Source organism: Plecotus auritus, assembly GCF_963455305.1.
Source record: "Plecotus auritus genome assembly, chromosome: 15".
In the NCBI taxonomy this organism is placed as follows: domain Eukaryota; kingdom Metazoa; phylum Chordata; class Mammalia; order Chiroptera; family Vespertilionidae; genus Plecotus; species Plecotus auritus.
In genome coordinates, this window is record NC_137781.1 from 6,358,427 (window position 1) to 6,373,907 (window position 15,481).

General features: G+C 50.1%; 1 protein-coding gene across 1 annotated transcript in view; it reads right to left on the reverse strand.

Moving 5' to 3' along the window:
• The window catches only part of AGBL1 (AGBL carboxypeptidase 1), a gene marked incomplete at its 3' end in the record, with an annotated part of 283,890 nt that overhangs the window by 187,776 nt on the left and 80,633 nt on the right, over window positions 1-15,481 (reverse strand). The window contains exon 17 of the mRNA XM_080651582.1: window positions 8,839-8,992. Within this exon, the coding sequence (XP_080507708.1) occupies window positions 8,839-8,992 (154 nt within the window). The remainder of the gene's footprint in view (window positions 1-8,838; window positions 8,993-15,481) is intronic.

Consider the following 15,481-nt stretch of genomic DNA (forward strand, 5'->3'; position numbering starts at 1 on the left):
CAGGCAGGCAAGCAGTTGGGAGCCAGCAGTCCTGGATTGTGAGAGGGATGTCCGACTGCCCGTTTAAGCCCGATCCCAGTGGGATCGGGCTTAAACGGGCAGTCGGACATCCCTCGCGGGGTCCCAGATTGGAGAGGGTGCAGGCTGGGCTGAGGGACACCCCCTCCCCCGTGCACGAATTTCATGCACCGGGCCTCTAGTTTATAGATATAAAAGCCTAATATGCAAATTGTCCCCTTGGGAGTTTGACCAGGAGTTCGATTGCTCACTATGACATGTGCTGACCACCAGGGGGCGGCGCTGAATGGAGGCCCCAGCCGGCAGCCGGCAGCCGGGGAAGGAGGGCCCTGGTCAGCAGCTGGAAAGCCCCAATTGGCCCTGATCGCCAGCCAGGACTAGGGACCCCACCTGAGCACCAATATTGTTCACCAGGCCTCTAGTATTCTATAAACCTCCATGTCAAGAATCTCTAGGGCCCAATCCAGCCCAGACTCTTGTTTTTCTAAATAAAGTTTTATTGGGACACAACCACGGCGGTTTGTGTGTGTGTTGGCTGTCGCTGTTTCTGTGTTTCAATGCCACCAGAGTTGAGTGGTTGAAACCAAATAGGTGGCTTTTCTTGGAATAACTTCTTGGCATGAGATCAGTGGAAAGAGAAGGTTGTCCCCAGCATCCATTCGTGGGTGGATAATACATTTCCTGGATGTAGAAAGTTCCAAAGAATTGGTCCTCTCCCATGGTCAACTTTCACATGGTCAATTTGGTTTTCCTCTGGACAAGTGACAGGAGAGCACCCATCTCTCTCTCTCTGTCTCTGTCTCTCTCTCTCTCTCTCTCTCTCTCTTTAATATCTATATATATATAAAAGCCTAAGCAACCATTATGACCAGTCAACCGCTCGACCGATCAACCAGTTGCTATGATGTGCACTGACCACCAGGGGGCAGACGCTCAATGCAGGAGCTGCCCCCTGGTGGTCAGTGCGCTCCCACAGCCAACCTTCCGCGGCCAGCCAACCTCCCACGGTCCCTCCCCCAGGCTGGCTGGCCCCGATGACCCCAATCGGGACTGGGTGAGACGGCCCTGATCGGCACCGATCACCGGCCAGGCCGAGGGATCCCACCCATGCATGAATTCATGCACTGGGCCTCTAGTAGATATATATTTTTATTGATCTCAGAGAGGGAGAGATAGAAACATCAATGATGAGAAAGAATCATCCACCAGCTGCCGCCTGCATAACCCCTACTGGGGATCGAGCCTGCAACCCAGGCATGTGCCCTGACTGGGAATTGAACTGTGACCTCCTGGTTCGTAGGTCGATGCTTAACCACTGAGCCAGCCACGACAGCCAGGCCCATCTCTTTCAAGTGAGACCCTCCTCCTTGCTGGTTAGGGCAGGTCTTGCTCAATAAGCAGAATCCACCAGCTCTTGACGCTAACATCACCCACCTCCTCCAGTCAGGCTCAACCTGAGGCATCATACCTCCCAACTCAGCCTTTTCCTTCCCACCACCTTTTATTTCATTTTTCAAACATGTCTATTGATTTTTAGAGGGAGAGGAAGGGAGAGAGAGCTAGAAACATTAATGAGAGAAAAAGCATCCATCAGCTGCCTTCTGCACGCCCCCTGCTGGGCACCCAGCCCACAACCCCGGCATGTGCCCTGACCGGGAATCGAACCAGGGACCTCTTGGTTCGTGGGTCGACACGCAACCACTGAGCCACAAATGGCTGGGCCGTACCCCCTTTCATTAAACAATACAGGATTGAGAAAGCCTAGCTCATTCTGATGGGCTCTGAACTAAAGATAATCATCCTTCATTAAAAAACAAAACAAAACATCAGTTTTATCTCTAAAGTTACTCCAAGAAAAGGGCTTAAGCGTTTTGTAATTAACATGTGGCAGCAGGTGCTTGTGAACAAAGCAGGCACAAGTATAATAACTTGAAGTCAATAATTCATAAACAATTATGTATTATTAATCAATGTATTGGGGCCTGAACAACAGCTAATGAGATTAAGCTGATTGCCACACGGAACTGCTGGATGCACATGGATTTAATCAGAGCACTTAATTAAAGTGTGTCAGTTGCCCAGTAATCATTGCATCACAGCTTGCTTCAAAGGAGGACCGTTTCCCTTCGGCCTCTCTTCCTCGTGAATTAGGAATGTTATCGATTGAAAAAATGTTAAGATAAGGGCTCTGGCTCTTCATAACAATGTCTGAAACTACCAGATGGTCTGGCTACATTTCTTTCTTTTTTAAAATATATTTTTATTGATCTCAGAGAGGAAAGGAGAGGGGGAAAGAGATAGAAACATCAACGATGAGAGAGAATCATGGATCGACTGCCTCCTGCATGCCCCCTCACTGGGGATCGAGCCCGCAACCCAGGCGTGTGCCCTGACCGGGAATCGAACCGTGACTTCCTGGTTCCTAGGTCGATGCTCAACCATTGAGCCACACCGGCTGGGCCTTAGTTGGACTCTTAATGCAGAAACTCCAGAATACCTCTGCACTATCATTCTTATTTTCTGCTAGTGGGGGCAGAGGGGAAGTAGTCCAAGAACTAGAGTGTAAGCGTGTTCTTTCAGCAGCCGCAGTAGGGTCCAGTGTAAACAGACAATGGCAGACACACCGCTTCCAGTCTGCAGACTTTCAAACCCATGTTACCCCGAAGGTAAACCAACAGACACAGACTCTCCTCCTCCTTTGTCACGGAGAGACGCGGCACGTAAAGTGGGGAGGTCCGGGAGTCACGAGAACTTCCACCTCTTAGCGGAATAATGGACTAATATTCCGAGCGCCCCTCCAAACGCAAACAGCCAACGTGCGGGCGTGAACCATTTTTTCAGAAACCGTTTTGGATGCGTCGCTGATTTGGGCTGCAAACAAGATGCCTGCAAGGAAGCGAGACGGAAGGCGGCTTGGGCGGTAAGCGAGCATCAGAGCCTGCTTCCCCCACCATGGTCTGAGCCAGGCCTTGGAGCCCGCGGGCTCCCGACGTGAAGGCTGCGGGAGACACGGGCACTGAGGGTTGGGCTCGCTCGCCTGTGGCTGGTGTGTCCAATAGGAGCTGCCGGCATAGAGCTGAGACCCCAAAGGTCTTCAGATGCGTGACTATAAGCACGTTCTCACACACAGCGGGACCTCATTTCTGGAACTTAATTCGTTCTGGAAGGCTGTTCGAAATCCGAATCATTTTTTCCCATCGGTTGGTTGGTGAGAGCGTCACCCTGACACACCAAGGTTGTGGGTTCGATGTCCAGCCAGGGCACAGACTAGCGCAACCAACGGCCCAGCCGGCGTGGCTCAGGGGTTGAGCGTCGACCTATGAACCAGGAGGTCAGGGTTCGATTCCCAGTCAGGGCACATGCCCGGGTTGCGGGCTCGATCTCGAATAGGGGGTGTGCAGGAGGCAGCGATCCATGATTCTCTCTCATCATTGATGTTTCTCTCTCTCTCTCTCTCTCTCTCTCTCTCTCTCTGTCTCTCTCTCTCTCTCGCCCCCCCCTTCCTTCCTCTCAGAAATCAACAAATAAATTTTAAAAAAAAATCACACAGTCTTGGGACAAATCTGAGCTCTAGTTCTCCCCAGTCTTAGAACTTCCTCAGGGCCTCGATTTTATCACCTAAAAACGGAGATGATAAACGTGATTCTGTTCTTCTTTACTCCACAGAGTTGCTGCGTGGAGCAATTAATCATTCGTAAACACTCTGTAAACAGTTAATTACCTTAAAAGATATAAATTATTATATCTCGTGAACACATCTATAGGGTGAAACAATCCAGAATCAATTCTGATGAAACAGAGTGTATGTTTTCTGCTCCAGTGACCACACACAGTCAACACTCAGTATCCTCGCTAATTGGGAAAGTTACTCGGGCAATGCGGAATGTGTTTTATTTCCCTCTGAAACAGATTCTATCGCGGAGCATATTGGCTTTACCGTGATGGTTAGCCCGAGTCCTTCTATCGTTTGCAGGCCTCTGCAAACCAGCGTTTCCAAAATGGAACTCATTCTTCCTCCACGACAGTCTCATCCTCTCATCTATCCATCCCTTCGTTGGCATTAAAGTCCAAAGTCCAACTAGTTCAGCTCCTTGCCCATAATCCTTACTCCCCATCAACAACCAGGACCTCTTACTTCTAACGTAGACGGATGTCCTGAATTTGGACCTTTCCCTCCCATGCCTATACACTTGTCTTCCCAGGAACCTCATCATCCACGTAGATGACAAATAGTTGCTATTATTTCTTAAACACTCAGTAGGAGCCCAGCCAGCGTGGCTCAGTGGTTGAGCGTCGACCTATGACCCAGGAGGTCACAGTTCGATTCCTGGCCAGGGCACATGCCTGGGTTGCAGGCTCGGTCCCCAGTAGGGGGCGTGCGGGAAGCAGCTAATCAAAGATGAAACATCTCATCATGGATGTTTCTGTCTCTCCTTCTCCCTCCCTTTTCCTCTCTGTAATCAATAAAAACATATCCTACATAATAAAAGGCTAATATGCAAATCGACCAAACGGCAGAACTACCGGTCGCTATGACGTGCACTGACCACCAGAGGGCAGATGCTCAGCGCAGGAGTTGCCCCCTGATGGTCAGTGCGATCCCACAGGGGAAGCGCCGCTCAGTCAGAAGCCGGGCTCACGGCTGGCGAGCGCAGTGGCGGTGGCGGGAGACTCTCCTGCCTCTGTGGCAGCGCTAAGGATATCTGACTAAGCCTGCAGTCGGACATCCCCCGAGGGCCCTGGGACCGTGAGAGGGCACAGGCAGGGCTGAGGCCCCCCGCTCCCCAGGGCATGAATTTCGTGCACCAGGCCTCTGGTTAAAAATAAATAAGTAAAAATAAAAAAGTACGTGATAGGGTATAAGCAAAGCTCCTCAACTACAGGTTTCTACATCTTCCCCACTCCCGCCAACCGACCCTGGAAGGAGGAAGGATTCTAGATCTGTCTTTCCTGGAGTGTCCGGACCAAAAGGGGAAGCAGAAAGGAGCTGGTCAACCAATCTATGTGTCATAGAGTTTTGAGGGCTTGTATTGAGGTGGGATTATTGCAAACCTCTACTTATGTAGGTGAAGGCTGCTAACACGAAGAAAGATGAGGAAAATCCAGTCTAAGGTGGTTTGGATGTGTTTTATCGTTTTAATACCCCCTCTTCTATGTCTTCTCAAGAAAGAGTCAAGCCCGGCTGGTGTGGCTCAGTGGTTGAGCATCGACCTATAAACCAGGTCAGGGCACATGCCTGGGTTGCAGGCTCGATCCCCAGTAGGGGGCGTGCAGGAGGCAGCCAATCCATGATTCTCTCTCATCACTGATGCTTCTCTCTCTCTCTCTCTCCCTCCCTTCCTCTCTGAAATCAATAAAAAATATATTTTTTTAAAAAGAAAATAAAAAAGAAAGATTCAAGTCATTCTTCAAAATAGTTTTTGCATTTGGGACTGAGGTTTCTTTGAGAGCAGGGTATGGGTCCCCTGATGCTACCAGGCAGGCGAACACTCTGTACTGTACTCCCATGGCCTCTGTCCACCCCAGCCCCCTCCCGTTCTGGAGCAACGCGCTGTATTATAATGACCTGTTGGCATGAACGTCACACGCCCGCGCCCTGCGGACTCGGAGTGCCTCCGTGAGGAGGACTCGGTGTTTGTTTCTGTATTCCTCATGCCTGCTGTGCTTCCTACCCCGGGCTGCCTGGAGAGATGGAAATCCCCGGGTACACAAAAAAGGGTGCAGTTCAGTTTCTGTAATTCTACCTCCTTTTATTAAAAGTCTCCACTGAGAGAAGTCTTGATGCCCTTGCAGTTCATTTCTTTTGTTCCAATATTTGTCAGAAGCAGTGCTTTACAGGAAAAAAAAAAAAAAAAAAAAAAGGTGGGGGAGCATAATTGAACCAGGAGACAAGAAGTAGGAGGTCCAGAGCCACCTGTGGCAACTACCAGCCAGGTGGGCTCAGCAGCAACTGAGAAATCAGACCTCGATCGTTTTTTGGAGGTTTTTTTTAAAATATATTTTTATTGATTTCAGAGAGGAAGGAAGAGGAAGAGATAGATAGAAACATCCATGATGAGAGAGAATCATTGATGGGCTGCCTCCTGCACACCCCCCACTGGGGATCGAGCCCACAACCCTGGCATGTGCCCTTGACAGGAATCAAACCTGGGACCTTTCAGTCTGCAGGCTGATGCTCTATCCACCGAGCCAAACCGGCTAGGCCGCCGTAGTCAGCAAACCGCGGCTCGCGAGCCACCTGCGGCTCTTTGGCCCCTTGAGTGTGGCTCTTCCACAAAATACCACGGCCTGGGCGCGTCTATTTGGAAGAAGTGGCGTGAGAAGAAGTTTAAGTTTAAAAAATCTGGCTCTCCAAAGAAATTTCAATCGTTGTCCTGTTGATATCTGGCTCTGTGGACGAATGAGTCTGCCGACCTGGGCTAGGGCGACCCTGATTATTTTGATGGATGGTTAAGCTCTACAAGGCAGCGATAACCTTAGTCATACTTGGCGCCACATTCCTGAGGAGAAAGGGCAAAAAAAAAACACAAAAAAAAACCAAACAAACACAGAATTGTGCCCTGGCCGGTGTGGCTCAGTGGATAGAGTGTCAGCCCATGGACTGAAGGGCCCTGGGTTCCAGTCCAGCGAAGGGCATGTCCCTCGGTTGCAGGCTCCATCCCAGGCCCCGGTCGGAGTGTGTGCAGAGGCAATCAGTTGATGTGTCTCTCGCACATCGATGTTTCTCTCTCTGTGTCTCCCCCTCCCGTCCACTCTCTCTAAGAATCAACGGGAAAAGAGGACTAACAAACAAACACAAAAAACAAACACCTGGAAATTTGGCTTCTTCGCCTGCGTTTGTGTTGCTGGGGGCGCTGCTCTGAGTCCCAGCTCTCTCCCACGGGAAGCACTGTCTCCGAGAGAGACCACGACCGAGACCGGAGAGGAGGCAAGATGCTACGCAAAGAAGCCGAAAGGCGGGGGGGGGCGGTCTGTGAAGGCTTCCTTTTCCACTCTGTGCTCCTGCCAAACCACTTCCAAGCGACAGCTCCCGACCCCTGGCAGGTGCACTGTGGCTGCTCTGTACACCCCGGGGGACTCCGCGTAAAACCTCTTTCTCTAAGAGCAGCTATTGTCTTCCCAGGAAAAGCTTTTAGCATAATGGCAGGCGGAACAGAACACTGCTTTTGTGAGAATGTGTTTAAGGAGAGAAGGAAAAGGAGAAAGGGATTCTTAAACCAATGCAAAGGCGGCCTCAAGATCCCCCATCACAGGCCCCCTGGGAAGAGCGGTGTGTGGGGCCCAGGAGATGGGGGGAGAGGGGGCAGGCAGGAGCGGGGAGGGGGAAGGTTAGCTCCCCTCCTGAGAATAGAAAGGTTACGTTCTCCTCTTTTAGGGGATGATCAACGCAGGCTGGAGGTGCCTCCCATCCCCAAAATAGGAGCTCCGCCCCCTCCCACCCACCTCGGCTGTTTCTTGCTGTCTCCCCAGTGAGTCACTTAGTGACTGCTGCACTTGGCGAATGGATTTCTAAGAAGAGAATGACTTTCTCCCTCAGAAAAATCTCCCTCTACCAGGTCCCCTTGTCAGTTCGCTCCCAATCTTCTCTTTCATCTCCAACACCTTTTTTTTAAAAAAATATGTTTTAATTTATTTCAGAGAGAGGAAGGGAGAAGGAGAGAAAGAGAGAAACATCCATGATGAGAGAGAATCACGGATCGGCTGCCTCCTGCACGCCCCGTTCTGGGGATGGAGCCCGCAACCCAGGCACGTGCCCTGACCGGGAATCGAACCATGACCTCCTGGTTCATAGGTGGACGCTGTGTGTGCTTTGCTTTGGTCTTATGGTCCCTGGCCAGGGCCTCCTCCGCATCCTCAGCCTCTCAGATCCAAATGGCATCCGGGTTACCGAGGGGATGCCTCAGCCAGGGTTCTGGGACTCCACCCCCTTCCTCTCCAAACCTGGCTGACCTGGAGCTTAGAAAGCAAAGCCCCTGATTAAAGGCTGGGAAATGGGTGATGCATCTATGCAGACACGGTCACTCCCACCCCCCTCCCCTCCCCTGCCTTCCCTCTGAGGTTCAGAAGCCTGTTCCATGCAAATACGTTCAACCATGAAGAAACAATCCCTCCCTCCACCCACCAATCAATCCATGACAAAGACTGGAAAACAGGGTGCAAAGTCCCAATTGTGTCTCAGGACAGGAAGTGATGTCACTAGCAAAGCAAAGTCCCAATTGTGTCTCAGGACAGGAAGTGATGTCACTAGCAAAGCAAAGTCCCAATTGTGTCTCAGGACAGGAAGTGATGTCACTAGCAAAGCAAAGTCCCAATTGTGTCTCAGGACAGGAAGTGATGTCACTAGCAAACCGCTCTCCACACCAACTAGCCATTCCAGCCCCCACCACCACCACCGCCCCCCACCCCCCCGGGGCCTTTATTTTTTCTGCAATTCATTTTTTCTCCCTTTCACAACAGAGCGACATTAGTATTTATCCCCAAAATGTCGACACGCCTTTTTCTGACAGCTCAACGGATGTTTCTTTCGGTTCAGATTCAACCCCTTGGAATGAATAGTTCTTCAATAGTGTGTCTCCTTGTTTGGGGACACCCAGTATTTGTGATCACGCGCCTTAGGGAGCAAGCGAACCCCGTCTCCTTCGATTCAGAGCAGTTCTTGGGCCGTGCCAGGAAGGGCTGGCGCCGGTATTTCTATAGAGATGGGCCGGTCCCCAAACGTTTATAGAGCTTCGGCTCTCCAAGGTGGGTCCCTAAGATTCTGAGACCCTCACCCCGACCACCACCCCGATCTTCAAAGAAGAGAGCCCCCGTGTCACTCACGGAACTGCTCCAGGTGGGCCGGGCTGGCCGACGCGGGCATGGCCGTGATGGTCACCAGCGGGCAGGAGTTGCCTCCCAGCGTCCGACAGAGAGCCTCCTGCCGGAAGTACACCGTCTGGGGGTCGATGCTTTTTTCCAGGAGTTCCAGGTGCGTCTGGAGCGGAAACACAACGGAAGTGGGTACGAGTAAGACGTGGGGACCATGATCCCCACCACAGGAAGCAGCCACACAGCCTGCATTGGTGCGAGCCCTTAGTTACTGTGGGACCCTGATCCGCCCAATGTTGGGTGTGAAGAGATTAAAGGGGGGCTCTTCCCACTGCCCAGGAGATGCTCAACGGGCTGAGCGGGGAGCAACATTCCCACACAGCCCTGAGGTATCGGGGATCTGATTTCTACGCACTAAAGGCCCGAGGACAGGCCACAGGGCATCACTGACGGACTGCCTGCCTCCTGCACGCCCCACCCTGGGGATCGAGCCCGCAACCCGGCCCGTGCCCTGACTGGGAATCAAACCGGCAACCTCTTGGTTCATAGGTCACCACTCAACCTTTGAGCCACACCAGCCAGGTGGTTGAGGTTATTTTTAAAAAGTGATTGTGTGTGTGTGTGTAAAGATAAATGCATATATGTACATCTATGCAACACGAGATGCCAGAGGGAATGAAGTACTTACTACCCAGAACTTGAAAGTAGAAAGGCTTAAAATCCAGTAAACTTATAATCAGCCAAGTTTCTGCTCACAAGCAAACGTAGCATGTATGCTCAGATATGCAAGAACTTACAAAATAGGTCACGCCCGGCCGGCGTGGCTCAGGGGTTGAGTGTCAAGCTACGAACCAGGGGGTCCCAGTTCGATTCCCGGTCAGGGCACATGCCCAGGATGCAGGCTCGATGCCCAGTAGGGAGCGTGCAGGAGGCAGCGATGGACGATTCTCTGTCATCATTGATGTTTCTCTCTCTCTCTCTCCCCCTCTCCCTTCCTTTCTGAAATCAATAAAAATATTTTTTTAAAAAAGAAGAAAGGGAGAGAGGGAAGAAAGGAGAGAGGGAAGGAGGAAAGAAGAAATGAAAAAAAGCAAAGAAGCACAGAAAATAGAATAAAAGCAAAATGATAGAAGTGACACCAAAATTTGTTATACGTCTAAATAGGTTAAACAGCCTTCTTAAGTGACAACGTTTTTCAGATTAGTCTATGAGCCCCACTGTATGCTGTCTATAAGAGATGCTTTTGAAGAGAGGGGGGAAAAAAAACCACACCGTGACGTATATGAAAACATGCCTAAATTATCTATTTCGCTTGCCTCTCCTAAGATATTTTGAGAGAGAAATATTGAAACGCTAAGGCTAAGCAAACATAAATCACAGCAGGCACGGCCACAGAAGTAGGCTGCGAAGCCATATTCAAGAACAAGTGCATTAAATGGGATTTAAAAATCTTATTTTGACAAAGGATACAATCTGCAATGAACATATAAAGCTCATAAATCTGAAGAATCAAATAACACAGGATTGAAATATGCAACGTGAAAATGGCAGGAGGAGAAACATTGTACCAGGAATGAGAGACGCCAAGACAGTGCCTCCGTCTTAAATAAATCAAATACACAACAATAATGATATAGTGTATCGGAACAATATTATTTTTATAGATATATGTCAAGCTTTTTCTTTACAGAGAACATCCTTCTTTTTTTTTTTTTACCTCAAGCATCCATGGAACTGTAACAAAATTTAACCATATCCCAGAGCTATAAAAATTCAATAAATTTTCTTTTATTTTAATATATTTTTATGGATTTCAGAGAGGAAGGGAGAGGGAGAGGGAGAGAAACATCCATGATGAGAGAGAATCATTGGTTGGCTGCCTCCTGCGTGCCCTCTACTGGGGATGGAGCCCACAACCCGGGCATGTGCCCTTGACAGGAATCGAACCCGAGACCCTTCAGCCCACCGGCCGACACTCTATCCACTGAGCCAAACCAGCTAGGGCAAAAATTCAATAAATGTTCAACAACAAAAAAGAACAGAAATTGTACAAACCACGGTTTCTGATCACAATGAAATGAAGTTAGACTTCAGTGAAAATGGTCTTAAAATCAGCGCAAATAAAACCGTTCGGAAATAGGAAAACATCCAAACATCCTCACACTGAAGAAGAAATCCATGCATTAAAGAGAAAATCAATATTAAATCGGTGTAATTAAAGGGCCGATGGAAGAAGCGGCCATCTGGTAGGTAACGCAGGACGGGAACGGAAATGTCTCCATCAGCGTGTCCGCCACGCGTCAGCCATCTTCGCCAAGAAAAGCATTAGGACCTTCGTTAAGAGAATGAGGAGCGCCCTGGAGTTCAACCATCCTCTCTGTGACCATAAACAAATTACTTTAACTTCTTTCAAAAAATTCTAGGTGACAGCTGCTGCCGATATTATTATTAAAACTCTGTCTCGCAGTTACTATCAAGATTCCTGGCCCCCAGCCCAGCCTGCGTGGCTCAGGGGTTGAGCGTCGATCCATGAACCAGGAGGTCACCGGTTCGATTCCTGGTCAGGGCACACGCCCAGGTTGCAGGCTCCATCCCAGTGTGGGGCGTGCAGGAGGCAGCCGATCCATGATTCTCTCTCATCGTGGATGTTCTTTGCTCTCTCTCTCCTTCTCCCTCCCTCTCTGAAATCAATACAAATATCCTATATAATAAGAGAGGAATATGCTAATTATCCGCTACGCCCTGAGGTGTAACGACCAACCGCATAAGGACCAGGTCACGGATCTGCAGGAGGGTGGGGCAGCGAGTTATGGGAGGAGGGGGGGAGGGGGCGGGCTAACAGGATATTGTCGGGATCACTGAGGAGGGAAGCAGGATGCCTTCATGTGTGAGCCAACCACCCACCGGAACCACAGCCCTGCAGCAGCCACAGGGGTGGGGTCCTTCATGAAAACCGGAACGAGGTCAAGGCAATTATGGAACCCCCCCCCCCATAGGTGGTCTCCTTCACAGAAAAGTCTACCTCTCCAAGAAAGGACAGACATCTGGCCCATGACTTTGCCTCACCACAGGCAGTTGCCTGGCCTCTCCTGTATCGGCGACTCCCTGCAAACTTCCATCAAAGGCTGCACGTGACCTCAGCGGGTGACCCCACCGGTAAAGGGAGACGCAGTACTCTCTCGGAAGTGGCTTCTCATTGTGATCCCCGCCATCGGCTGTGGTCTCCGGCCCCCTCACTCAGAAGAAAGCTCGCCCCTAAGGAGGCGGCGACCTGTTTTATTCTCGGTCCTGCCTGGTTCTCGCTGTCCCCTGAATACGCCCATCAGAGAGATCAATCCCAGCAGAGCACACGACCCCTTTAAACGAAACAAAAGCACCCTGGCTGGTTTGGCTCAATGGATAGAGCGTCTGCCTGCAGACTGAAGGGTCCCAGGTTCAATTCCCCGTCAGGGCACATGCCTGGGTTGCGGGCTCGATCCCCAGTAGGGGGTGTGCAGGAGGCAGCCAATCCATGATTCTCTCTCATCATGGATGTTTCTATCTCTCTCTCCCTCTCCCTTCCTCTCTAAAATCAATAAAATATTTAAAAAATAAAATAAAATAAACAAAAGCACCCAAACAGGGTGTAGGCAGGTTCTAAGGAGCGTCCTTAAACTGCCCACCAGCCAAGGTCGCTCCCCTACATGAATGGGACTTGCTTTAAGACGTGAGAGAAATCATTAGTCTCTGGGTGTCTGCTCACAGATCAGCCGATGAGAAAGACACGGTGATTTTCATCGGCTTTTCCCATAAAAGATAAATGAAGTTATATCGCTGATGATTTGGAAAAGAGAGTAAAGAAAAAATAATTATCATCAGCCACCCTAAGACCACCATCACCAGCCGTTGTAGTCATTTCTTTGGGGTCCTTTCTTTGGATTTTTTTTTTTTTTGCATAATTTTAGTTTCATTATAAATTATGGAATGGGTACCTTCCAATCAGGTCAGTGTAGGAAATAACCACACACCATCCTATAAAAAGAGAATAGCCCGGCCCGTGTGGCTCAGTGAACCGGGAGGTCACGGTTCAATTCCTGGTCCCGGTCAGGGCAAATGCCGGGGTTGCGGGCTCGATCCCCAGCAGGAGGCAGCTGATTCATGATTCTCTCTCATCATGGATGTCTGTCTGTCTGTCTCTCTGTCTCTCTCTCTCTCTCTGTCTCTCTCTCTCTCTCTCTTCCTCTCCCTTCCTCTTTCTGAAATCAATCACACGTTAAGCGCCAAGCCTGTTTTGTCTTCCTTTACGTTTAGCCCTCTATATCCGATGTCACTGATATGCTGGCGGCACCAGAGACTGACCGGTCCGGACGTAAAGTATAGTGTCAGTCACTGGTGACCGACATGGCGCTTAACGTGATAAAACACGAGAGAGAGAGAGAGAGAGAGAGGGAATGTATGGTCTAATGGTCACCATCTACCCTCGGCTAACACTTCCCATATATCAAGTTATTTAATCCTAACAACCCACATAGTAACTGCTTTTATAGTTCCCATTTTACAGATGAGAAAACTGAGGCACTGAGCAGTTAAACTGCTTGCCCGTGGCTACACGGCAAGAAACCACTTCTTTCTTTGTGCTCAAGACCCTGGAATTCGGGGGCCGTTGGGGTCAATGGCGTCACCCTTCGCGACCCCTGGGCTCCTTCAGAACGGCCTTTCACGCTCCCCTCCTCAACGCCAGGACCCGGTGCCGGTGCCTGTCCTTCGCACCGGCCCCTCCAAGGACGAGCCTCTGTCTATTGATTACCTGACAGCACTGACTGATGACTTGGCTGGTCCCCTCTTTGTTCTACGACATGTAAGTCCATTTCTCCCATTGGACACCTTGTTGAACTCTTTATTTCATTCTGAGCCCTTTATTGGAGCGTGGGCGTATGGCATTCTGATTCTGTCTTTTCTCTCCTTTTCCCTCTCCCTTCCTCCCTCTCCTTCTCCTCCTACACTAGCTTAAGCTCAGTTCATCTCTCAGGGTAATTAATGGTGGTAGCCTCGACCACAGCAGGGCTATATGTCTGGTGAGAAAACATACTCAACCCTTTAATGCCCATCAGAAACTTTAAGGGTCCTATTTTCTTTAAATAAATATATGTATTTCAGAGAGAAAGGAAGAGAGAGAGAGAGAGAAACATCCATGGATCGGCTGCCTCCTACACGCCCCCTACTGGGGATTGAGCCCACAACTGGCATGTGCCCTGACCTGGAATCTAACCGTGACCTCCTGGTTCCTGGGTCAACGCTCAGCCACGGAGCCACACGGGCCGGGCTGGGATCCTATTTTCAGATAATACTTCTGGCTTCCAAGGGGTAATCCATAACATAATCCAAACACTTTAATAAGTTTTGCTGGCAACACTTTAAACCATCATTGCAATTACTGATGTCTTGATATGGATGACGACAATAGAACTCCATTCGCTGGTTTCACAATTATAATAATATTGTATTTCTTTCTTTTCGCTTTAATACTCTCATTTGGATAATTATCCGACAGAGTTCCTGGCAAGCATCTGGAAGATTTCAGAAGAGGAAGGGAGAGGTAGAGAGAGAGAGAGAGAAACATCCATGAGGAGAAAGAATCATGGATCAGCTGCCTGCTGCACGCCCCACACTGGGGATCGAGCCCGCAACCCGGGCATGTGCTCTGACCACTGTGTCTCTCACATCAGTGTTTCTCTCTCTCCCCTCCTCCCTCCCTTCCACTCTGTCTGAAAATCAATAAAAAACATATCCTCAGGTGAGGATTTAAAAAAAAAAAAATCCAGGGTTAGGAACTCAACTGTCAGAGATTATAGAATCCTACAACTCGATGACTGCGTACCCAGCCTGTGTGGCTCAGTGGTTGAGCGTGACCTGTGAACCAGGAGGTCACGGTTCAATTCCCGGTCAGGGCACATGCCCAGGTTGCGGGCTCCGTCCCCAGTAGGGGGCGTGCAGGAGGCAGCCGATCCACGATTCTCTCTCATCATGGATGTTTCTCCCCCCTCTCTCCCTCTCTGAAATCAATAAAAATGTAAGTTGTTTTTTTTTAAAGTGAACGGCGTTGCAGTGGCTCGGGACTGTACCGGTCCGATCCCGCCCAGACTTCTCCTTACGTGCTTCCTCAGTAAAGAAGAAACAGCAACCGACATCAAAGACCGATGCTGCGTTCCCTGCTCGGCCACCAGCTAGATGTGGGGTTCCTGAGGCCTCCCTTTCTGTATCTATAAATGACGGGCACGAGCGAGACAACTCCCCAGCCCCCCTTTGCATGCTAACGTGTTACACCAGCTGCCACTGAGGATGTCAGCAGCGGCCAAGGCATCTAACCAGTGAGCAGAATGGTGTCCCGGGCCCACGGTTCAGGCCCCGGCTGCCAAGGCCAACACGCGCACTGAAGAAGGGGTCTCGCCCCCAGGACGCCTGTGCGTGCAGGATCAGGTGAGATGGGAAGAAAGGCGGCAGAGGCGGAGTTTGAATGCTGCCTGTCTCTGGGCCTGAAGGGCAACAAGCATGTTTTATAACAAACACGGCTCGTCCCAGCCTCGCTGGGGGTGCGCGTGTCTTGGATCAGCATCTTGAGCTCCTCCGAGGGACCCACAAATAATACTAGTTGTGTATCTCTCGCAATCTGGGAAAC